Source organism: Zingiber officinale, chromosome 5B, assembly GCF_018446385.1.
Source record: "Zingiber officinale cultivar Zhangliang chromosome 5B, Zo_v1.1, whole genome shotgun sequence".
Taxonomy (NCBI): Eukaryota; Viridiplantae; Streptophyta; class Magnoliopsida; order Zingiberales; family Zingiberaceae; genus Zingiber; species Zingiber officinale.
The window spans coordinates 30,321,217-30,346,856 of record NC_055995.1 but is presented as its reverse complement, the minus strand read 5'-3'; the positions used below and the strand labels follow the sequence as shown (position 1 = coordinate 30,346,856).

General features: G+C 37.9%; 1 protein-coding gene across 5 annotated transcripts; it reads right to left on the bottom strand.

Annotated features, from left to right (window-relative positions):
• Positions 1-2,162: 2,162 nt before the first annotated feature.
• Positions 2,163-19,764, bottom strand: LOC121984313 (probable protein phosphatase 2C 39). 5 transcript variants are annotated; one of them, XM_042537191.1, is made up of 7 exons: positions 19,443-19,764; positions 19,171-19,278; positions 18,938-19,033; positions 3,421-4,289; positions 3,071-3,318; positions 2,723-2,987; positions 2,163-2,437 (listed from the first exon to the last, which is right to left on the bottom strand). In XM_042537191.1, the coding sequence occupies exons 4-7, from the start codon at positions 4,235-4,237 to the stop codon at positions 2,310-2,312; spliced, it is 1,458 nt and encodes a 485-aa protein (XP_042393125.1). In that variant the 5' UTR covers positions 4,238-4,289; positions 18,938-19,033; positions 19,171-19,278; positions 19,443-19,764; the 3' UTR covers positions 2,163-2,309. The 5 variants fall into 5 exon arrangements, with proteins under 5 accessions (XP_042393125.1, XP_042393122.1, XP_042393121.1 ...); XM_042537188.1 differs by having other exon boundaries at positions 3,071-4,289; positions 19,440-19,758; XM_042537187.1 differs by having other exon boundaries at positions 3,071-4,289; positions 19,443-19,758.
• Between the last annotated feature and the right edge of the window lie 5,876 nt (positions 19,765-25,640).

Here is a 25,640-nt window from a genome sequence, read left to right as displayed (position 1 = left end):
GATTATTGGATTGACGAGCTGTACACAAAGAACAATGACAATTCCGCTGCATTCAGGTTCTTTGTAATTACAGTATTTACTTTCTTATGTTATGTTCTCGATGAAACGAAGATCCATGCTCATATGTTCGTGTTTTTCCTATTCGAATTCTTATTTCGGTTGTTTAGAATTCATGCGGCTTAGGTTTCACGAGAACTATCAATTCATCCTTTTAGACTACCACTTGCATAGGATTTCATCTAACGGTAAACTTTCAGGTTAATTTCTTTCAATTGGAAGATAATCTTAGCACGGTAACTGTGGAGCAATATATCATTCATGTCTTTTAATTTATCTTAGTGATTAATGGGAAAAAAATTCTAGGACTAGACTAACCACCTTCAAGATTAATCAATTTCGAATCTGGATACTAAATTATCAAAAAAAAAAAAAAAGTGATCTGTCACTTAAATCACTGAATAATAATATTCTCTAGAATTAATATGCCCAAGTTTTAACCATAACAATGAATTTCTAACGCTTGCTACTTTAATATTTTATTTTCTGTGCATCATTTAAATTTTAAATGTTCTCATTAAAAATAGTACATGTGATTAGACTTACCCATGGGCCAAGTCCGACCTGAGCCCATAACCCGGTCAACGGGTCAGTTACTAGTTGATCCGATTAACGGACCTGAATCGTAACCAACCCGATGAACTAAAGGTTATTTTTTAAAAATATGGATGATGTTTTTTTTATTGATGAAAATTTGTTAAAAAGAATAGTATTGTCAAGACTTGAACCTAGGTCTTTGGGTGAGAGCCAAATGTCCTATATATCTTAGAGGTGTCAAAAATGAACCCAACATGAGTTGATTGGAAAAATATCGAGTTCGAGTTGGAGATTTTTGCGTTTTGAGTCGGGTTCAAGTTAAGGGTTTTCGGATTATGTTAGGATCGGATTGAATTTGTGTTGACCCAAATTGACCTGAATTTAAGGTTTAGTGAGTTTTTTTTTAGAGTTATTTAAATTTTAAAAATTAAGATACTTTTATGTATATCAATATCAAGATTAGTATGATAATGATAAAGTATTGAGATAAAATTGAAGAATTATAGAGAAAAATAATTAAAAAAAAAACTTTTTTAACCGGGTTATTCGGATTTGGGTTTAGAGTTTTCGGGTTATGTTCCAGTTCAGATCAAGATTTTTTATAAAATTCTTGCATCAACTTAACCCAAACCTTCTATCCATCCGAATTGACATTCCTAATCCACTTAAACTATAACATATTGACATTCATAATTGTTAATTAATTATTTAATAACTATCCAATAATTTTCTTTTTACCGGATAAAATGAAGAGTATGAGAGTAAATAATTGAAATCAGCTTTGTAATAGTTCATTTATACTATTACAAAGTTATGATGTCGGAATAGGATATTCAAGTTATCACCCAGGTACCAGTGGTTCGATTCTTAGCTATGTCGTATTTATAGAAATTTTTTCTCCAAATACGGGGCACAATCAAAGGATACTGGACTTCTAGGATTGTCGTCGTGTGCGCTTCCTAATTTACCATGATGACCGATAGAAAACTTCCGTGGTTGGAGAAGGGGAGGATTTTTTTTTTTTACGATTCAAATTATTTGATATTTTTTTATTAATGATTACAATTTAGTGTCTGTCATTCTCCAAATTCTAAAATTAAGGAATTCATTTTATCATTTCCACACCATATTCTCTTCCCTCATTTTTTAATTCTGAAATCTCAATCACTTTCAATTCTCAAATAAGGATCACAATATTCAGTTTATTAATGATAAACCCAAGCAAGTTTCAACATCCGAGATACAAGGAAATACTAATGACCTTACTTCTAATGTTCATAATACTCTTTTAAAATAGATACAACTTAAATAAGTACAAGTTATTTTTTTATATTTTTATATAAATTTATAATTTTTAAAATTAATAATAATATTGAACCATGACAAATCGTAAATTGACAATTCCAAATCATAAACAATAACTATGTTGGAGAATTAAGGTTAAGCGTTGACTTATCAAAACCCGTTGAACCAATAGTTTAGAAGAACAATTGAACTAGCAGTTCTTAACCGTAGAACCATCGGTTCCGAATCGTGGTCGGATCTAATCTAATGTATACTCACTGTCCTTGAACCCAATCAAAAGAGAACATTCTCGATAGTTTGCCATAACAAAACACCAATGCATAAGCATTTACACCAAGACATATAGCACTGTTTCATTGCCATACAAAATGCCACAACATTATTCTCAAACCATAACAAACACAACTATTCTACAACGATGTCGATGCGGTTGAGGTTCGCTGCTTGTTCCCAAGGATGATCACAATGACAGTCACATCGTCGTGGTACTTTCTTCTCCTTCCCACAGGAATGTTCATCAGTTCCTCAACAGAAAAACCTGAATCACATATGAATAGTTTTAGAAGCTAAAGATAAAAACCTTACAAGAATCATTAAAATTCTTGGCTTTCCTAGAATGGACAGAGATCTCAGATTTTATGCATACTTAAAAAGCCTACTAGGTTCAAACTATGTTCAGACATACAATCAATCAGTTTAAGTCGAACTAGAAATCGAAAAAAAAAAATTAAATAGGAAAAAGTTGGTGCATATCTGCACAATACTTTGTTTGAATCAAATGTTTGCATCGCGGATAAACCATATTATAGTACATTTGTTATACCAGAATTTTGTGCAGCTCGTAGCACAAGCTGCTCGATCAAGTGTTTTGCTGGGTCATCGAATGGATTGTCCTGCATATACTGGTGAACTAGTTGCACAACTTCATCATTTGTGAAGAAGTCGAACAATCCATCACTGCCCAAAACAACAAACAGGTCATTCTCTGAGACTTTATGACTCATAGTGAACGGATGATTATGAACATATGGTGGACTACGCAGGTCACGAACACGAAGAATTCCCATTAGAGCTTCATTCAAATGTTTCTGCAAAGTATATTTAACAAAAAAATCACTGATACATAAACGGTCAAGGTTTTGTCTTTTAATTAAAAATCTAAAACAGGTACCTTCTTCAAGTAACCAACACCAAATGCTCGTGTAAGTTTTAATTTTCCTTTCACTCTCCCACCCACAATTGGTGAAGGATCATCAGGATGATCAGATAAAATTCTCTTATATTCTGCCTCATTCTCAAGTGAGTGGTTCTCTGTTAGCTGTATAGCTTGAGGTGCTTCATTCTTTGCGTAAATTGTAGCAAGCACAGCTCTACTGTCCCCTAGATTCATAACATATAAGTCCATGCCACGGAGAAGCACTGTTAAGACACAAGAACCGACTGAAACTAAGTCAGGTCTATCTTCCATTTCTTGCTCTACCCTGTACATAAAATCATTCTCGGCTTGGAGCAAGGAATTACCAAGGCAATTCAGCACACCTAGCTGGAAAGAATCTGATGAGAACTCTTCCTCCAAAGAGTACAGTGACTCCAATCTGTTCCCACTCTCAATAGTAAAGGACAGCTCACTCTTACTGCCAATATTTTTCACTGCATTTTTTTGAGTAATACTGCACTCCAACAAGAACAAGTTGCAGCCTATGTTTTCATAAAGGGTTACAGCTAAATAATCAGCCGCATCTCGCCCATTGAACCCGTCATATACTCCACAGAAGAGCCATCCATTCTCTTCAGAGCACACTGCCTGAACACGATCTTCACCAGCTGCTCCACCAGCCATTTGCACATCCATGGCACTTAGAAAACTTGAGGACTGAACCCTTGTGGGAGCACTGAGGATACCGTTTTCAGATGGTGAAGGTGATGAATGCAAGTCCAGTCTTGAGAGAGATGCAGAAGATGACACCCTTTTGAAAGACTGTGGTGAGTCTAGTTCTGGTAAAATCTCTTCTCCAATGAGACCATTGCATATGTTGGTGTTTGCCAAGGTAGCATTTGCACTGAGTGCGGCACCAGACAAACAGGAGAAAGAACTGGTTCTTATCTTCATGTTGGATTCTTGGATATGTGAACTAGGAGAGGATTCCATCTCAGAACTTGCTTCAGATGAGCTAATCTGAAAGGTACTGCACTGGTACCCAAAACTAACACTGAGATCACTTGCAGTTTTGGTATTTTTTACAAATTCTTCCATTTTCTCAGAAATAAAAAATGAGAAGTTTTTTGCGCACAGTTGGTTGTTTCTAGCACTTTCTTCAATAGAAATCTTTGTTCCCATTTCACTTGAAATGACAGAACTTTCTACTTCTATACTCAAGAATATGCATAACCTGCAAATTTGTAAAGTGCGAATTGTTCAAATAATGTTCAGTTCATAAGGAACAAGAATAACCTCAAGGATATAGAAGTACTAAATAGTTCCCAAAAGAAAACTACCTCAATTGAGTCCCATAATATTGGTTTCATAGAGAGGCATTGTAGTCAATAAATGATTTACAAAAAAATGTATCACAGAAAAGTTTTATCTCCACTTCTTCAAAACACAGTGTAAACAGTGGTAGGTTCTAATACAATCAATATTCATTCATAAACATCCTTGAATATTTTGGTTGAGTCAGTGCACAGCCTTGAACAATATACTGACTACATGTATACATTAGTTAATGATTAGTAATGGATATCTTGATGACTTAACTAATGAAGGAAGTTGATGTACTAACCACTGGTGGGGATGTCCACTACATATATCAAGATCCCCCAACTTGGTCATGTAGGACTGAAGCAGCTGCTCATCCCACAATTACACTAGCCCTATACCTCACTCAACGAATCTGAGTATCCTTGCCTCACTTGGTACCTAGACTAGGGTAGCTAGGTAGCATGGGTCATGTACCTTGCTCAACGAATCAAACCAACAATGTAGATCCTCATTACGCTAGATCTACATCCTTCTCCCTGTCCCAAACCAAAGATGACTAATTGAACTGGGACAAACCATAGCGCATTAGGAACCCAACACCCATGAACCAATAGGTTGGCTTTGAAACTGTATGTAGGAGTGGAGATCACTACCCAAAATGGCTAGCCACCTGGATGGCAATGTCCACTACATGTAGGCCTATTAAGGTACCCCAACTTGATCATGTAGGATTGAAGGTGTTGACCCCTCTCCATCACTAGCTAGGCTTCTACTTCGCTTGGAAAAAATTTACTGTATCATACCTAAGTCTTATGAGAAGAAATAAATTTAAAAGTCTATTAAAGAGGTCCCATCTTATTGCTCTATTTCATGTACTATTAATACAAAATCCTCTACTTTATATTTCCTTCTCTCATGAGATCACAAACCAAGGCACCAGACCCTGTAAAGTTGTCAATTAAATTCACAGATCTATCTTGTGTTGGATCAAAGTGCAATAGAACTAATTTTACGAGATACTATAGCCACAGAACCAACAGTAATTCGAGACCGCTGAGTTAACAGCTATATGAGTAATAGGATATATGGGTTCAGTCCCATGTGGAATGTTTATTCAGTGCTATGTAAGATTCTAATATACAGGTGTAACTGTTCTCTTTTGATAAGAACTATAAAATTTTGTTCCTATCAACTTGTCTACAGAGGAATTAGAATTTTATATTTGTCAATCTCAACAGGAGATCATGGATTTTATGTAATGACATCTTTCTATCTTATGTACAAGTCAATCTACCTCATCTCCTATGACGTATCTGAAACCTCAACTACCCAAACTCCATCTCCATTGCTGTTAGGAAGAACATCAGACCAATATTTGCCTCAAACAAAACCCTTCATCGTATTAGCCTTTGTAGCACAAGTATCCACTCATTTGCACTTTCTCAGTTTGCCTCTCCTTTTCCAATGCCAACCACATCATCCTCCAATCCTCAATCTCTCAATGACTTCCACACCTTGTCCTCTCCAAATCAAGAGGTGGTGGAAATGGCCAAGTATGAGGAACTAATGGGCATTTTTCTGTCCCTTCTACAACAAGAAGTTTCTTAAATATCAAGTCCTCATCCACAACCGGAGCACGGCATATTTAGAGCTAATGGCTATAGAGAACTCTCAGAAGATGGTGACTACCTATGAGAGGCTGGAGGGGTAGCGATTCGTGACAGGTTCATCTTCTTTGTCTCCCTTGTGCAATATTTCTGCATCAACCTCAATATTGTCCAGGCATGAGGAAGACTACAATAAGATCAGGCATAGAGAAGTGGATAGACAAAAAAAAGTGCCTCTTATTAACAAAATTAAAAGAACAAAAGGAGCAAGCAGGAAAAAAAAAGGATCAGGCAGTAGTCAAAAGCTAAAATTTAAAAGCATTTTCACCATTTTTTTAGTCATCTCTCGTCCTATTTGCCTCTGCCCTTGATCATATGGTTCATTATCAATTTTCATTTTTATTCATCTTTTTATCTATTTTTTATTTCATTATTTAAGATAAAATTAGTTTTTGTTTGTATCTGCCAAAATGTCCTCTCGGAATCGTTGGCTTACTTTTACATTTTCTTTTAGAAGGAAACAAATAGAAATTCAACTTCCTTCTTTTGAGATAGATGGCGAAACTCTGACCTCATTTTATTTTCGACACTTACTGATCTCTTTATAGGGTGCAACTTCTTCATAGATAGATCAGCCATTTTCTCTCCCAATTCATATTTCTCCTCTCTTGACTATATGTTAAAACTTTTAAAAGTTCGTCTTTACATCTTCTCATCTATTAGAATAATATTAACCTTTACACACTCCTAGGCTTTTTCTTGGCTCGTTCACGTCACAAGGCACAATACTTTAATCCTAACAGGTTTCTTTTTCTTTGAAACCTTTCATAATTTTCACTTCATCTTTGGATTTATTTTTTATTTCATTATTTAACATAAAATAATTTTTGTTTGTCTCTGTCAAAATCTCCTCTCATAATCATTGGCTTACTTTTACATTTTTCTTCTAGAAGGAAACAAATACAAATTCAACTCTTCTGACATTCCTCCTTTTAAGATAGATGCTGAAATTATAATTTCATTATTTATTTTCTACACTTACAATCTCTTTGTAGGGTGCAACTTCTTCATAGATAGATTAGCCATTTTCTCTTCCAATTCATGTTTCTCCTCTCTTGACGATATGCCAAACTTTTAAAAGTTCCTCTTTACATCTTCTCATCTATCAGAATAATATCAATCTTTACATACTCCCTCTAGAGGCTTTTTTGGCTCATTTATGCCTCCGGGGTATGGTTGAGTTGGTTAGTGCAAGGCAGAGTTGGAGTTGCTACCAGAGGGCAAGGATTCGAATCTCGGCAAAGTCGAGAAAAAAAGCTCTCCCTACAGTGGCCAACTTCAACTTCCCAATTTACCTCCTCACAGATGGTTGTGGGGCGACCATGTGGGACCGCTGGGGTGGCAGATTCCGCCTTTTGCTACCATTTTTTGACCCATTTATGTCACAAGGCACAATAATACTATGACCCTAACATGTTTCTTTGTCCTTGAAACTCTTTATAATTTTCACTTCATCTTCATGAACTCCAGTATCTTATAATATTTTTAGTTTAAGGATATAAGGATTATATTCAAGAACATTTTACTAGCATAGTAATTATTCTAGTTAAGATCACTACATCATTGAAGACTCTTAATTATTATACATGTGTTATGTTAGCCATATATGCTATCATATATGTGGTAATTGTTATCTTTTGGTTAAAATAATACAGACTAGTCCCACTAACTCTAGATACATCGAATGGTCATAATTGTGACAAAGAAATAAACGAGAATTTCTTAAAATATTTTTCTGTCTCATTTCAGTAAGAGGATTACAATATAAACATCAAAAATTATCAAATCCCTTAATCCTAAGGTCTAATATAGGAAGAAATACCCCTAGGGCATATAGTCGAGTTGGTCACCATATGATATATTTGTAGAAATGGGCAAGGGTCGATTCCCGACGAAGCTGACGGAAATACCGTCTCATGTGGTGGCTTGCTCGGTTTCCTGATTTACCTCTCTATAGATGGCTATAGGGCCGGCCGTGTGGGGCGCCCAAAGTTAGTGTATGACCTTTTGCAAAAATATATAAAGAGATACAGTCATAATTATAGCTTATCAAATCCCTTAATCCTAGGGTCTAATGTAGGAAGAAAACAACAATATTTACAAGGGATATATACAATAATAATGGAAATCTTAGAGAGATAATCAAGGGATATACTACTATAACAAAAGGAAAGAAGAATATATTGACAAATTGAAGTGTATTTTTATGTACCCAATATATATATATATATAATAGAATAAAGATAAGCCAAATATTGAAGCACATTAAATTATAATTTTAAACCATTTTAATACTACTGTTTGTTGGTGTCACCATCGAACTTGACTAGATCAACCATAATAATTAAAGAATAACAATGTGGATTGGAGTCATGACCTACGAGTCTAGTTTCACATCAAGAATTAACTAATTAAGTTTATAAGCTTAAAGAAGTCCAAGTAACATTTTCAATCAGTGGTTGGGTCTAACAAAGTTAATCAATTCTCTTATCATCTTGGAAATTTGTCACAATTGGTATTAGGGTAGCCATAATTTAAAACATAGTGAATATAGATTAACTCTCTCATCATCATGGCACTTTGTTACAATTCGAATTAGAGTAGCCATAATTCAAAACGGTGTGAATTTTTGGAAAGCATCGCTTGCCAATTTAATAACAAAAACTCCAAACCTTAGATGTTGTCACTTAGGTATGATTTTATACTATGAGTTGAATGTTAGATCTTGAAGGGGAGCCTTGGTGCAACGGTAAAGTTGTTGCTTTATGACCACAAGGTCACGGGTTCGAATCTTAGAAACAACCTCTTGCAAAAAGTAGGGTAAAGTTGTGTACAATGGATTTTTCCCCAGGACCCTACATGGTGGGAGCTTTGTGCACCGAGCTGTCTTTTAGTTGAATGTTAAGTCCTAAGCCTCAAGTGGGAGACAATATTGGTAGGACTTATAGGTTATGTTGTTGAATGGCCAGAGAGGGATGAATAATGACATGCATATACAAATGTGTACTTGTTGTAGCAAGGTTCAACACAATGGAAATAATAAGCAAGTCAATGCTAACAAAATCAATGTAACGTGGTTTGGAAATATCGTTTCTACTTCACGTTCTATGACTCTTCACGAGTATTCCTGATCCTACTATCCTTTCTCATTTTCGGATACCTCTCAGAGGTGAAAAAGAACTATGATATGAAACCTCTTACAAAAAGTACAAGACAAGTATGAAAAAAACTATGCTACGAATACAACAAGGAAGCTCAAGAAATACATAAACATTTGCTCAAAATTCACCAACCCTCAAGAACTTTCCTTGGTTCTCCTTATATATCTTTCAAGTTGTCTTTAAGTCGATTGCCTACCATTCCATTTGAGTTGATTCGGCTCTGAACAAACACATTTTGTTGGCAAGCCATCAAGTTTGAGTTGACTCTGCTCATCAATCACTCAGAAATCCCTCCAATCCTCCACTATGTTATGCTAATGATCGAGTTTTCGTCAATTCAAGTGCTACCCTAAACATGAAGTACAGATCGCACGACTCTCACAACTCACCTAAGGATTTACCTTAAGGCACTTGACTTTACCCATAAGGACATCTCTCATCCAGTCTAAAGTCCTTAGGATGCACTAAGCCCACGACTCGCTCCATGTGTCATCATTCACTCCTTACCTACATAGTTTGCCATCTCCAACTATCATCAACACTATACCTTGATGCTCCTTATCCTACGATACATTGGATGTCTCACTCTATCTTTCTCTGAACTCCATCGGACCTCAAGCCACTAAGTTAACTAACTTGGTTGTGCAAGTCATGCTCCCGAGCTTCTCTAAAATCACTCAATATTTCACGTCCTGCAATCCTTGAGATCCTTCATGCCATCCTTCTCCAAATGCCACAAAACCTCCAAGCCACCGAGCATGTCTACATTAAGGCACCAAGTCATCATCCACACTTGACCCCATCGAGTCACAAACCGCAAGCTTTATGTGGGTCTTGTCAAGTCCTTGCATAACCTAGCACAAATATCAAATACACAAGTAAAACCTAACTTAAACCCTTTGTTCAAGGATCAAAACTCTTAGCCAAACTTGACCATTTAGAGCACGGTTGCACCAACAAATATGACCCCTTAGTTTAGTTTAACATGAAAGGTTGTGGACTAAACAAAGGAGATATGTAGGTATATATGGTAAACTACTACTAACTCTAGTGTATAAAATTTTGGGTTGGTGTTTAGGACTAAAAAGATAAATGAGTCAACTAGATTATTGTCACAAGGATTATGCAACACAGCGGATTATTGCAGATTTTCTTATCCTTGTGCGGGTAGACTCGCACACCAAGCCTATCACCCTTTCACGTTTTGATGTCTTGTGCTTGATTATGTTTTCAAGGAATACAACTCGCAAGAACCAAGCATGCATAGGCAGAAACGAAAGAAACACACGATTTATGAGCTACACTGCCCAACCTTGCACTAACACAATAGCTGACAATACAAGGAAAAATCTGCCAATGGCTTACACACAAGAAGGCTTATCACTTCTGAATGTCCATGCCTTGTGCAACTCATGGCCCATATAAACAAAATGCATTACAACAACGGCTGCAGAATTTGAGTAACCACAATGCATAACTGCCTTGACTGAATGATGACAGGTGTCACCGTCATATGTATGCAGGATGTCTAAATGCCACTTGTCTTGGAAGGCTACCAAGTGTCCTCAACTGCCTTGTAACTGCCCCAAGCTTTCAGAATTGGCCCCACAGGTGTCCCCAATCAGCCTAATTCGAATTTGGACTTGTTAACTCAAGCAAGTCCAATACCGCAAACACTTTGCTACCATAAATCAGGGTTTGAAATGTTGTTCTGTGCCGCTCGACACGGACGATTTTTACCGTTCCCCCGAGTGGCCGAAATTGGTACGGGAGGCGTCCTCGTCTCGGCGGCGCTGGAGGAGACGCGGGACGCCTCCGGCGGCGTCCCGTGATGCCTTCGATACCAAAGGCGTCGTGCGCGACGCATTCTACGGCGCCGAAAGCATCGGCGGGGTCGCCAGACACTTCTGGCGGTGCCGGAGGCGTCCAACCAGCGCCGCCGAACGCCCCTCGCGGGATCGCCCGCGATGATCGCAGGCAATCTCGCGTACACAGGTAGGCGATTTTTTTCTTTTTTTAATAATTATTTATTTTATTTAATTAATTTAAATAATTCCTAAGGAGGATATGTGATATTTCGAAGAGGTTTTTATAAACTCTAATTTAATTATCCAAATAAAATATATAAAAAATATATTTAAAATTAAAATAAATTAAATAAATTTTATTAATTAATATTCTGAAAAAATAATGTTTTAAATTTCATTTAAAAATTTTAAAAAATATATAATAATTCTTATTTATATTCCAATATATTTTTTATTATTTTAAATTTCATTTAAAATTTTAAAAAATTCTAAAATAATTTTAAAAAATTCTAAAATAATTTTAAAAAATTCTAAAAAATTATATTTATATTCTGATTTTTTTGTATTTTTTTTAAATTTTTTTACTTGATATTTTTTACTATTTAAAATATATATTATTTAATTAATAATTAATTAAATGAATAATTAGTTAATTTATAATATTATTATTAATATAAAGTAATATCTTGTATTAATTTATGTACTTATTATTATTATTATTATTATTATAGATATTTTCATTTTAATTTGAATTATTAATATATCAATTCTATTTAAATAAAACTATTTTTAATTATTTTTTCTAACAATATTAAATTATTCAATAATTGAGAATTTATAATAAATCAATATACAACTTATTTTTATATACACTGATCCTGTCCGAATCGCTGAATCAATGGACGCTGGGCACGTGGCGCTCTCCTTGTCGCTAACGTAGATCTTCGGCCGGTCGGACGGCGCTCCGGCGAACCTGCAAAGAAGTCGGGCCGGGAAGGGATTCCCGGCGATGATCCTCCGACGCTCAAGTCAGGCAAGTGGGCAACAAAGAGGTGACTTCGAATATCTAAGAATGCATACCTCCGGCGAAGTATGAAGGCTCTTACATAGAGCTGTGGGGAGGCTCGGGCACACCTACCGAGGCGTACACGTGTCCTGGTACCATACCTTAGCATGGGCTTGTCAGAGGAACATGCCTGACACCATACTATACAGTCTGATCACCTCTTTGATGGGACAGCAGGTCCTTCCGTCGTAATATTTTATGTATTGCCTGGTCGTCGAACATGCCTACTGTCAGAAAATGGCGTTCCCTAATGTCCCCTTGCCTTTGTCTCCTTTTTCTTGACGCCATAGGTCCGACCGAGCGTAAGTATCGGTCTGACCGGGTGCTCAGCTGAGAGTGTTCCACAGCAACGATGCTTTATGCTTCGGCCGAGCGGGCTATCCGCTCGGCCCGGTGACCCTTTTCACTATGAGCGTCGGAAACCCGCCCATGGTCGGGTTGCCTTTTGTCCGGCCCGGGAAGCTCCTGGCCGAATGTCAGGTCGGCCCGACATCCTTCCGTTCGGCCTGGCATGCTTCCGTTCGGCCTGCATGCTTCCGTTCGGCCCGGCATGCTTCCGTTCGGCGCGGCATCCTTCCGTCCAGCCCGGCATGCTTCCGTTCAGCCCGGCATGCTTCCGTTCGGCGCGAACTTGGGGTTGACCTCCATGTATCTTTGACCCTCCGCCCATGAGGGTCCCCCGTCCTTACCACCGGATCATACACAATAAACATATTTATCTTATAATTACTATAGATAAATAAAAAATATCGAAACTGTATCGGCACAGCACGATACGATACAGAAACCGTATCGTTCGGGTCTGAGACCGAAACCTTGGCACGGTCGAAATTTTAAACCTTGCCTTAAACACCTCCTCCCAATGTGCCAACCCGTTTATATGCTTAGCCAACTCAATATTGTGCCAATGCCGCATGCACTCAGCCCTGTGTATGGCACTCACACGTCTCGATGCTCCACATTCACATCGAGACTAAGTGACATCAAAAGGCATTGATGTGACAAACCTCCCCCACCTGAAGAACTCGACATCCTCATTGGAGTTGTACTCGCATCTCTCAACTCCAAGTACTTTGCAATGGCATCCTCAAACTGCCACAAATTCACACTCTTTTCCCAAGTAGCATCTTCCTCTGCTTCACCTTCCCATTGAACCAAGTAATATGTTCTTCGATTCTTCTTACTTTGGCCCAAAGTTCAAAGATCTAAAATTTTGGCTAACTTTCGGTTCGTCTCAAATCTGATCATCGGAGGAACTCGTTTCTCTCCCCAACCTGAAACTCAACATCGCGCCTTCCTTTGTCAGCATACTTCTTCATTCGCCTTTGTGCCTTAGCCAAACTGTCCTTCGCTTCATCATACAACTCTGGCTTTGTCCTAGCAAATCTGTGTGCTGCTATACAAGCACCACCACTTCGTTGCAAAGCAATCTCGTGAGGAGCAGTAGGCTGAAACTCATACACTAACTCAAAAGGACTCATTCCTATCAAAGAAGCTTTGCGCAAGTTATAGGAAAATTGAGCGACATCAAGAAAACTTAACCAATTTTTCTGACTTGCTGTGACAAAGTGTCTCAAGTATTCCTCGAGCAATTGATTGATCCTTTCCATCTACCCATCAATTTGAGGATGATTGGCAGTGGAAAACTTCAGCTCAGACCCCATCATATTGAACAATGTTGTCCAAAACCTCCCAATAAACCGATTATCTCGATCACTCACAAATGTCTTGAGGCACCCCAAAATACTTGATAACGTTCTTAAAGAACAAGTCTACAGTATACTCAGTCGTACACACTTTCGGAGCAACAATGAAGATAGCATATTTTGAAAACATGTCCACCACCACAAGTATCGACACTATCCCATTCACTTTCGGAAATCCAAGGATGAAATCCATTGAGACAGATTGCCATGGTCTCTCCGGAATAGGCAGGGGCGGTAACAAACCCGCCTCCTTGGTCCGCTCTATTGACACACTAGACAAGTCTTCACATATTTCTCAACATCATTTTCCATCTTCGGCCAATAGTAATGCCTAGTCAATAAAGCCATCCACACTCGGAAGACCCGCCCATTGAAAATCATGAGTCTCCCTCAACAGTTCATTTCGAAGAGAACCATTTGGAATAAAGGCCCTACTTCCTTTTGCATACAGAATCCCATCCTCAATCCAATACTTGCAAAGTTCACCAGCCTTCACTTGATCGAGTAGTTTCTGAAATGCCAAGTCTTGCCCAATCACCTCTTGTACACGTCATAGAAATCAAATTCCAACAAAGTCAAAGCAGCAACATAGTCATGCACCTCTTTCCTACTCAAAGCATCATCAACTTCATTATGTTTACTTGGCTTATGCACCCACTCAAAATCGAATTCACTTAAGAATTCCTACGATCGAGCCTGTTTTGGAGACAACTTCTTTTGGGTTTTGAAGTAATTGTTGGCCACATTGTCAGTGACCACCACAAACTTAGTGCCCAACAAGTAGTGTTGCCAAGCTTCTGAACAGTTCACCACAGCAGTCATCTCCTTCTCATGGATAGAATATCTCAACTCTGCCTCTTTAAACTTTCTTCTTTCGAAGGCGATAGGATGTTTTTCTTGCATAAGAACTCCTCCAAATACACAATCAGATGCATTAGTGTATACCTTAAATAACTTCTCAAATTCGGGAAGTTTCAGCACCGACTCTAAGGCTACTACCACTTTTAACTTATCGAAGGCATCACCACATTGCTCCGACCATACATACTTCCCATCCTTCTTCAACAGATCCGTCAAAGGCGCAACGATTCGAGAGTACTCTTTGATGAAACATCGATAATAATTAGCCAACCCCGAGGAAGATCTTAATTCTGTCACCTTCGTTGGGCAGACCAATCTCAGATTGCCCTCACTTTGGAACCATCCATCCGAATTCTTCCTTGGCTTACAATGTGACAAAGGAATGCAATCTCATCACAACAAAACTTGCACTTCTCTTTTTTCACATACAGTTGGTATTCTCTAAGACGCAAGAATACCGCCCTCAAGTGCTTCAAGTGATCATCCAACGAATCACTATACACTACAATGTCATCCAAATATACCACAACAAATTGATCCAAGAACTCCAGCAACACATCATTCATCAAGTTACAGAAATGTGGCAGACGCATTTCTCAAACCAAATGGCCTAACAAGGAATTCATAAGACCCATACCTTGTTACACAAATAGATCATTTGGTACATTATTCAAAGCCCAATAATCTACACACATCCGCAGCGATCCATCTTGCTTCTTTTGGAAAAAGACAGGCGATCCAAAAGGAGCTTTAGATGGTTGAACCAACCCTACATCCAACAATTCTCCCAACTGTTTCCTTAATTCTGCCAACTCCATAGGACACATACGATAAGGGGCTTTCGCAGGTACAATGGCACCCAGCTCTAGTTCGATCTTGTGATCCACAACCCTTCTAGGAGGTAACACTTTGGGTAAATCGGGTGGCATCACATCACCAAACTCATCAAGCACATCTGCCACAACATCCGACACATCTTGGAACACATCAGGCTTAGTTTCAACAAGTGCAACAAGATACGTGCACTCACCATGCTTCAATCCCCACTCAACCTGCATAGCCGAAAGCAACCCAGACTTCTTATTCTTCGGCTTACCCACATCATAGACGCCTTGCACGAATGAGGGGCAATTTTCATCGGCAATCAACAAGCCGCCTAGATGGGGCATGACAGCCACATGCGCCGTAACCAAAAACTCATTTCCAAGGATAATGTCGAAATCATCAAGGGGAACCACCATCAACCCACACGCATTGGTCACTCCCTTAATTGGTTTTGCTTCTGAATTCACGGCTTTGATGTGACTTGCTTGCGGAGACAAAGTCTAAGCCCAACCTTTGGACTTCCCGATCAGCCACAAAGTTATGAGTGGCACCAGTATCAACCATTGCCATCACATTCTGCCCATTGATAAGGACACTCACATACATCAAGCCCTTATGATTATTGGACTTTTCTGCATGCAATGCCCCTAACAATTGCAAAGGATTGACCCGTGAAGGTCCCTCCTCGTTCGCTTCATGATCCTGTTCCGCCACCAACTCCATCAACTTTCCTCTCTTTGGACAATCTCGCATTTTGTGATCTCCATTACAAATGAAGCATCCCCTTTTGAATCGGTCTATCACAGACGTTTCTTTTGTTTCTTTGGCAACAGTTTCACCATCTTTTCGATTCAACACCTTCTTCTTGAACTTCTCAGATTTCACAAACTTTGTCTTCTCCTTGTCCTTGCCCATGTGCTTCTTTGTTTCAGAACTCGGCACACTGATTGATTTAAAGTCAACCAGTCAATGGCAACAACAATGGTGGGAGGCAAATCCTTGACCCCTTGGCGTCTCAATTCTGCTTGGGCCCAAGGTTGCATTCCAACCAAGAAATTGAACAGTTTGTCCTCCTCTAACATGTCACAAACATTAAGGAATTGAATTCCTTCACATACTCTCTCGTGGATCCAATATGTTTCAACTTTCGAAGGGCATCCCTTGCAAGCCACATAGTATTGCAAGGAAGGAATTGATCTTTCAATTCCATTTTTAGTGCATCTCAAGTGCTTATCTTCTCTCTGTTGGCACTAGCATCATCTGATAGGCGAACCAACAACCACCATAATTTGGCATCACCACACAGATACATTCTCGTGATGGACACCTTTTCTACATTAGACTTTGGCTGTATTGAAATAAGTCTCCATAACCCACGAGAAATTTTCGAGTTCCTTGGCACTACGGAGTTCTTGAGAATGCCATTGGTTCAAGGACTTTGAATTTTGATGAAGAAGAAGAGACATTCACCCAGCCCCAACCGCCTTCTTCAATAAATTCATCTCAAGCTCGAATCCTCCCACCTTGGATTTGAGATCTTCGCCCAAAGAAGTTGTCTGCCTTTCCACGAATTCTGTTAGTTCTGCAATAGAACCAACATGGCTTTCAACAAAACACAACAAGCCCTCAACTTGTTGCCACATCGATTCTAGTGGGCACCCCAAGGGAGCACCGAGTAATCCTTCCACATGTCGCAATCTCATTTCAAGTTCCAAAATGCGATCACGCACCGCATTGTTACTTGAAGACGAATTGCTAGAATCTTCTACAATATCAACGATAGCAACCACAATTTGGCTTTGATACCAATTGTCACAGGATTATGAAACGCAACAGATTATTGCAGATATTCCCACCCTTGTGCGGGTAGACTCGCACACCAAGTCTATCACCCTTTCACATTTTGATGTCTTGCTTGATTATGTTTTCAAGGAATACAACTAGCAAGAACCAAGCATGCATAGGCAGAAGTGAAAGCAATACATGATTTACAGACTACATTGCCCAACCTTGCACTAACACGATAGTTCACAATACGAGGAAAAATCTACCAATGGCTTACACACAAGAAGGCTCATCACTTCTGAATGTCCATACCTTGTGCAACTCATGGCCCATATAAATGAAATACATTACAACAACGGCTGCAAAATTCGAGTAACCGTCATGCATAACTGCCTTCACTAAATGCTGACGGGTGTCACCGCCACATGCATGCAGGATGTCTGAATGCCACTTGTCTTGGAAGGCTGCCAAGTGTCCCCAACTGCCTTGTAACCGCCCCAAGCTTTTAGAATTTGCCCCACAGGTGTCCCCAATCAACCTAATTCGAGCCTCATTCGAATTTGGACTTGTTAACTCAAGCAAGTCCAATGCCACAAACACTTTGCTGCCTCAAACACATCCTCCCAATGTGCCAACCCGTTTATATGCTTAGCTAACTCAATATTATGCCAATGTCGATGCTTCACATTCACATCGAGACTAAGCGACATCGAAAATCATTGATGTAGCAATTATCCAATTGGATTATAACAAGACTAGCTTGGGCTTGGACAATTTGGATGGAACGAAATAATTGCATCTACAAAGGGAATTTAAGGAATCTAAAAGAGATATTCTTGTCTCTTAAAGATGTCAAAGCCTTGGAGAGATTATGGTACATATTGCAACTAATTTTGTAGCCTCCTTCATGGAAGCACCTTGAACATTCTTGTATCCAGTATACCACATGTGCATATCTTTACCTTTATATATCATGATAGGCAAATCTCCATTCCTCCCTTCAAAAGGACTTCCTGTTTACTTAAAACTTGTGAGAATGCATCCGCATGTCAGTTCCTTTATGTACTAAACTTCAGCTATCCAAAAACAAGATTGCTGTTTTACCAAATTAACTAGAAATTTTACATTGAGTTATCAATCATATAATGTATCTCAAAACTCTATTAGCCTCATGCAACAGCGCTACATGGCACCATGTACTACAAATCTGGATGCAGATTGAATATGGACTCAATACCTTGCTCTTCCTTTTTACACTGTTCATCTCATAATTTGACCAAAACAATGTCAGTATTTACTTTCCTTATTCTCCATAGCATACAGATGTCTATTTTCACTACAATAAACGAAGCTGTGTAATTCATATATCCTTAAGCTAACAATTGATAATTTTCAATCCAGAGTACAAGAGAAACAAAAGACTCTTACATATTTGATTAATAAACCGATTTCTATCAACACGTGGCAAGGGTGGCTCTAGCTTCAACCAAAAGCAAGTAAATGACATCAACTTGACATCAGAGGGTGAATCAAAATCCCATATAAGAATTGTACTGAGCCAAAATTTGATATTGATGATATCAAAATGTGTAATATATATTTTTTCTAAGGTGAGAGCAAGAGAGAGGCCTGCAACTGCAATGGAAGCGAGATCAAGAGAAACAAGAAGCAACTATTTACCTGCCAACCAAAAGGAGGTCTTCTACTCAATGAAAGAACCCACGAGTAAGGTCGAGGTAAAACACCCCCAGTACTCAATCTGTTCTTTGCACACACCTTCCGCAATAATTAAAAAAAAAAAAAATGAGAGTCAAAAGGTACGAAGAAAGAAAGGGGAAAAGCCGAAAAAGGGAAACGAACAAGAACAGATTCCAAAACCGGAACAGAAAACCGACCAAGATCAAGATCCATACCGCTGTTTCCATCAACTCAAATCCCACACATCATCAGACGACGGCGACGCCCCCCTCAATCCATCCTTCGATCGATCTCCCGATGGATAAATATGGCAAATCCGAGAACTGCAAAACCAGAAACCCGATCAAATCTTATCCGATTAGCCGTGTCAGACCCCCGAATCGGATTCCACTGTCTCGACATGACGACGATAAATCCAGGCATCAATAAATCAACAACTAATGCCGCAACATTTAATTTTAAAAAAACCCAACGAGGATCTGACCACCTGAAGACGGAAAGCGTGAAGCTGAGAAGGCGCGCAATCGGAGCAGCGACTCCGATTTTTCTCTCAAGGCTCGTGGAAACGAATCCGGGGGGACAGAGAGGCAGAGAGGGCGATTGACCAGGTTAAAATAGTGATTCGGATGCGTGTTGGATTCTGATGCATATTTTTAAACAACAAATTGGCAACTTGGGATCGCTAGATTACATCACCGGATCTGTGCCTGTGATCGTGATTGCGAGAATGGCGAGCGTCACATATCGCTGTTCGCCATCTTCTTGCTTCCGCCACAGAAAAGGCACGGCCGGGGGGAGGGCTCACGGAACCGCTGATGGACCAGACCTGGTCCAGATCGCGAATCATTTGTTTGATCCGGGTTTGATTCAATTTGATTGGATCAGGAATTAACGTGGACAATCTGATGCGGTTAAAATATAATTTTTTATTTTTCTCTTTCGTTTACTTACAATAATTCTTTTTTCTCTTTTCTCTTTTTTGATTATATATAAGGTAGCACTTATTTTTATAAATTAGTACTAAAGTGGTGTTAATTTCTAGTAATCAAACACCAATGTGACATTGGTATTAAATCAACACCATCCACCTTGGCGTTGATATGTAAAAATGAATCACATTGTAGTAGTTACGAGTCTATAGTTGATACAACGATAAATTTGTATTGTAACAACTATGGAACTGTACCTGCTACAATAGTTGTAATTTGTTCAATCACGTTGTAGCAACTACGAGTTCGTAGTTGCTACAATGTTAAGTCTATGGTGTAACAGCTACAAACTCTTAGCTGCTATAATGTAATTAAACAAATTACAATCATGTTGTTGTAGCTACGATTCTATATCTACTACAACATAGATTTCACATCGGTCACTGCTACAGAAGATTTTCCTTTTGAAAAAAATATGTTACAATGAAAATTATGCATAGTTGCACAGCGGGAGTCCTACAACATATATATGTAATGATATGATGCTCACCTCTCGTGTTCTATTGAGAGGGCCAACCTACATAGGGTGTCCAAAAGTGATCTAGGCACCCGGAAATGCTAAGAGTTGTGCATGAATCATGCACAAGGAGGTGAGCACTATATTAAATCTCTATATATAAAAACTTGATATGTTGTACATCCTCCGATGTGTATCCACGTACACGCTTGAGGAAGCGTGCTCATGTGGTAGTATATATATAGGCGCCTCGCTCACTCAGTTGTGGACAAGCAATCGATATATATATATATATATATATATAAAGATTGTTAACCTACATGCTCACGGGGAGAGCCATATTAACAATTACCCATGTTGCAGCCCAAGAGCCCAACTATAGTGAGAAGGAAAAAAAAAGCTTGGATTTACGATGGGAAAGAAAAAATAATGAGAGACAATGGAAAGTAGCTCGAAGTGACGCGTAGGCGCCAGCGCTCGTAGCCCACCGCCAAGGTTCAGCTAGATCACTCGGGTTGGCTTCTCCATTATACACATCCAATGGTGCACACCTTATGAGCATCATGCATAATTTTTTTAAAATTTTTTTTAGAACCTAGGTTTACATTTAAGATTTAGTATTTAGGATTTCATATTTAGATTATATTATTAAAACTAAAAACAATTATAAAAAACCCTCAAAGAAATGTACACACAAAGTGTACATCATTGTAGGTGTATATATAAGTTTTGATATATTGCACCTCTTACGTCGCACACCCGGAGTATTTATTTATTTTTTTCATTTTAAAAATTTTCAACAAGCATATCATTGCATGTGTATATGTATATTCGTTATTTTATTCATATTATTTAGTTAAATGGAATTGGAAGAAGACAATTGTGTCTATATAAGATATCAAATTTATATTGTCGATTCATTTCTTTGATAATGGTATAATTAATTAATTAATTAATTAAATATTTTGAGTTCTACTTCTACATCTAATATTGACAATAAATGACAAATGCAAGACTATTATAGATGATGACAATAAAATGAATTTATTGAGTTAAATGATAATGATGTTACAAAATGAATGATTAGAGTGGAAAATAGATAGGAGAAAAAAAATTCTTAAAAGTGTTTAGATATTAATATTGTGTTTAGATATTAATATTGTATTTAATTAGTTGATAACGACTAATATTATTATTTTTCAAGGTGATATATATATATATGTATATATATATATATATTAATATTGTATTTAATTAGTTGATAACGACTAATATTATTATTTTTCAAGGTGATATATATATATATAAAAGAATAATGTAAAAAAAGGCCTTGTTATATTAAAATATTTTCCTTTAGAAAAATATATATTGTTTAACTAACTATATTTGTTCTATCTTCTCTATCCATCCAACCTATCTAAGGTTGGATTTACACGGTCCATCTAATATACGGAAATAAAGTGTTTATCCTATTAGACTATGTTTATTTGTAATATTATTGGTTGGATTTACTCGGTCCATCTAGTCTACTTAAATAAATTGTTTATCCTATTAGACTATGTTTATTTGTAATATTTAATTTGCCAACCTTGTGTCACTTAACATCTTTGATTAATTAACTCTCTAGCACTTTTATCCTCCAACTCGATTGCTGTGTCTAAATAACGGTTTCTTAGATAATAATAATATAATAAAAATAATAATAATCTCAGTTAATTTTTTATTTTTAGGATGATCCAATTATAAAAGTTTTTCATTAGTCATCAGAATAAATCGAAAAGTACACGTAGCAATTAATCCAGAAGATCAACATCCTTTGATTGTACCCTCATTTGAAAGAAAAATTTCTACAAATACACTATAGTTAAGATTCAAATTATAACTATCTGAATGACAACCTAAATACTCTATCGTGATATAATCTCGGAGACTAATAATAATAATATAATAAAGAAGCATTTCATCGTGAAGCAATTTTGGTCAAAATTACTCCAACTTAGAGCAATTTACTCAGCTTTGGCTGACAAAATTACTCCGAGTAATTAGATAAACTATCTCATTTTGTAGTAATTTATAAACTATCCCAATTATAATAGTTTTGTTCTAATAATATTTAATCAATTTTGATCCAATTTAAATATTTTGAAGAATTTTGATCAATATTTAAATAAATAATTTTGAATAATTTACCGTAGTTTTATCAAGAGATATTATAATAAAGGTGATTGGATATAAGCAAAGCATATGATTGCATCGAATGATCATTTCTAAAGGTGATAATGACTAAATTGGGATTTACTGATATTTTAATTATAGTAAGATTAGGAACTGTGTGACCAATGTACAGTATAACTTTATGTGAATAGGAAGTATTTGGATTGATTCAACCACATAGAGAGCTACAATAGGGGTTCTCTTATCCCCTATCTATTTGTGATATATGCACAAGACTTGTCATCTATGCTCATGGCTTTAGAGTCTCATCAGGCATTCCAGGGAATATGAATTGCTAGCTCCTGTCCAAGCATATCCCATCTATTCTTCGCTGGCAACGACTTATTTTTTTCCATAGTGAAAACAGACGATGGTGCCAATATCCAAGATTATTTGCATCAGTATGAAAATGCTTCGGATAGTTAATCAATTTTGAGAAGTTTGCACTCTCTTTAAGTTCAAATGTTCTATTGATAGATACTGAGGCAATCAAAGAGATTTTTTCCATAGCCATGGTCCAAGATCATGAGATGTATTTAAGACTCCCAACCTTTTCACTATGCAGTAAGAAACTACAATTTTCGTATATAAAGGAGAGAGTGCTCAAACGAGTACAGAGTTGGGGGCACAAAATATATTTTGTGGGAGGGAAAGAAGTGCTTATTAAATCAATATTACAAACTATTCTTCTTATGCTATGTCTTGCTTCTGAATACTAACATCAATCTGTGAGGAGATTGAAATAGAGTGCGCAAACTTTTGGTAGGGGATGAATGATGGAAAAAAGCAAATGCAACGGAAAAAGTAAACATCATTTTGCCTACCAAAATGGAACGAAGGTATGGGATTCCAGAGATTAATCCCTTTAACGTAACCAAGCGCTATTGGCGAAGCAAGTATGGAGGATCATTCGATACCCACAAATTGTAGGTACCCCGGAGTAGTTTTGATGTGGTCAACCAAGTTTAGTTTGGTCATGTTACGTTTGATCCTTGTGTCTAAGTGTGCAGGAGCTTAAGAACACAAGAAGTTGAGTGAAAGACACAGTCAGCGAGAAGGATGGGATAGGAAGGGAGTCAATGGACTCGGTGCATCCGAATGACGAAGTGCTGTGGAAAAGTACACCGGCAAACGAGAAGGACGCGCACGGCGATCTGAAGGACGAGAAGCCGGGGAGGAAGGCTGCTCGAGGAGAAGGCCGAAGTTGAATTCGGGTGAGCTCAATTTCGGATGGCTAGAGCATCACCCAAGTGAATGGAGCGAAAAATGGTTAACAAGGGAAGTTAACCATTTCCGAATGAACAGTGTTGAAGGCGCTCTCAAAGGCTTTGAAGGCGCCTTCTGTGAACAATACTGAAGGCGCTTTCGATGAACAGTACGAAGACACCTTCCAGCCCTTGAAGGCGCCTTTCGACAGCCATTAGTGAAGATAAAGTTTATCTTCGCACGGATAAAACTTAACCGATTGAAGACGCCTTGAACCCTCTTGAAGGCGCCTTCCACCCTCGGATAAGATTTTTCAAGAGCTATAAAAAAGCCCCTAGCGCTAGGAAATACAGAACAATTGTAATTACAACTCTTGTATTCTTTCCTAATCTATTTCTTGAGCTGTCAATGTCTATAAGAGGATTCTCCACTTGCAACAAAGGAGATCTACTAGCGCTCTTCACTGCCTTAGATTAACAACCATCTAGGTTGTAACCAAGCTAATTTCTTAGTCTCTTCTATTTTTAGTTGTTCAATTTCTTTTGTTATAATTATGCTACTAATCCGAGCTGGAAGATTGGGTAAAGTTAATTTTTATTTTTCAGACAATTCACTCCTCTTCTCCTGCCCCATTGCACCAACACAAACATTGCTATCTCGTGTTCTAAAGACTTGCTATTTTAAACGCATAGATGGAATGCACGCTCCTATTGGACATAATCCATCCTATGCATGGTGCTCGATTCTATGGGGAAGAAATCTCTTGGAACAAGGAGTATGTTGGAGAGTCAGTGATGGGAGAAAAAAATCAGGATATACAAAGATAGGTGGCTGTTAGAAAACCACAACATCATAAAACCCCCAAGTTCATGTATAATTGAATGATGATCCGAAGGTCTGCAATCTGCTAAGGGAAGGTAGCTGAAATGAAACACAAATTACTAGTGAGTTTGCTCCTTACATAGTAGATCAAATATTGAAGATCCCACTAATTTCGAGAGATATGGACGATGAGAGATTTTGGAAGTTTGATAGGAAGGGGAAATATGTTTTACAGAGTGGATACCATTTAGCGTGTGGAATGCTAGATCTTCTGAAAAATCAATTGGAAGTTTCATGTGAAAAGTTGTGGAAATTCATATGGAATTTATACATTCCTTCCAAAATCTGAATATTCTGGTGGAGACTATCTCTTGACATCATGCGTAGATCAGTTAATCTCCATCGCCATCGGGTTTTATGCTTGAAATCTTGCTCGTTGTGTGACTTTCATTTTGACAGTTCCATACATGCTCTGTTCCTATGTCCTGCAGTGCGAACTGTTTGAAAAGAATCAGTACTCTGGGATGTTATTTCAAATGTGCGAGATATGGAAATGCTAAATGTTTGTATGTGGTTAAAAACTAAGTGCAGCAGAACACAGTTTGAAAGCTTGGTCATATGTACGTGGAGGCTATGGAAAATATGCATGAAAGCTACTTATAGGAAAGAATCTGGGGCATTGAAGTATCACCTGAAATGGTGTGATGATCTGCTCCAGGATTTTCAAAGATGTGTAGAGGAATTGAGACCTCAGCCTACCAAGCTGTAGAAGAGCCATAAAACAGACGTATCCGCTACTGGGAACATTAAAGCTAGAGGTTGACGTTTGTACCAATGAGAAATTGAACCATTATGGAGTGATATGAGATCATCATGGAAGGATGATATGTGGATTTCATAAGCGCACACCTGCACCACACTTGGTTACATAAGATGAAGTCAATGTAATTCACGAAGGACTAGCGTTCGATAATGCTTGGGGCTTAAGAAGACTTTT

Bases quoted from the DNA above. Each gene is read 5' to 3' on its own strand.
- LOC121984313 (XM_042537188.1), bottom strand. From the start codon at position 4,237: ATGGGAACAAAGATTTCTATTGAAGAAAGTGCTAGAAACAACCAACTG. The intron at 2,988-3,070 runs GTACCTGTTTTA...TATACTTTGCAG, and splicing joins GTGTTGGTTACTTGAAGAAG to AAACATTTGAATGAAGCTCT. The intron at 2,438-2,722 runs GTATAACAAATG...TATGTGATTCAG, and splicing joins ACGAGCTGCACAAAATTCTG to GTTTTTCTGTTGAGGAACTG.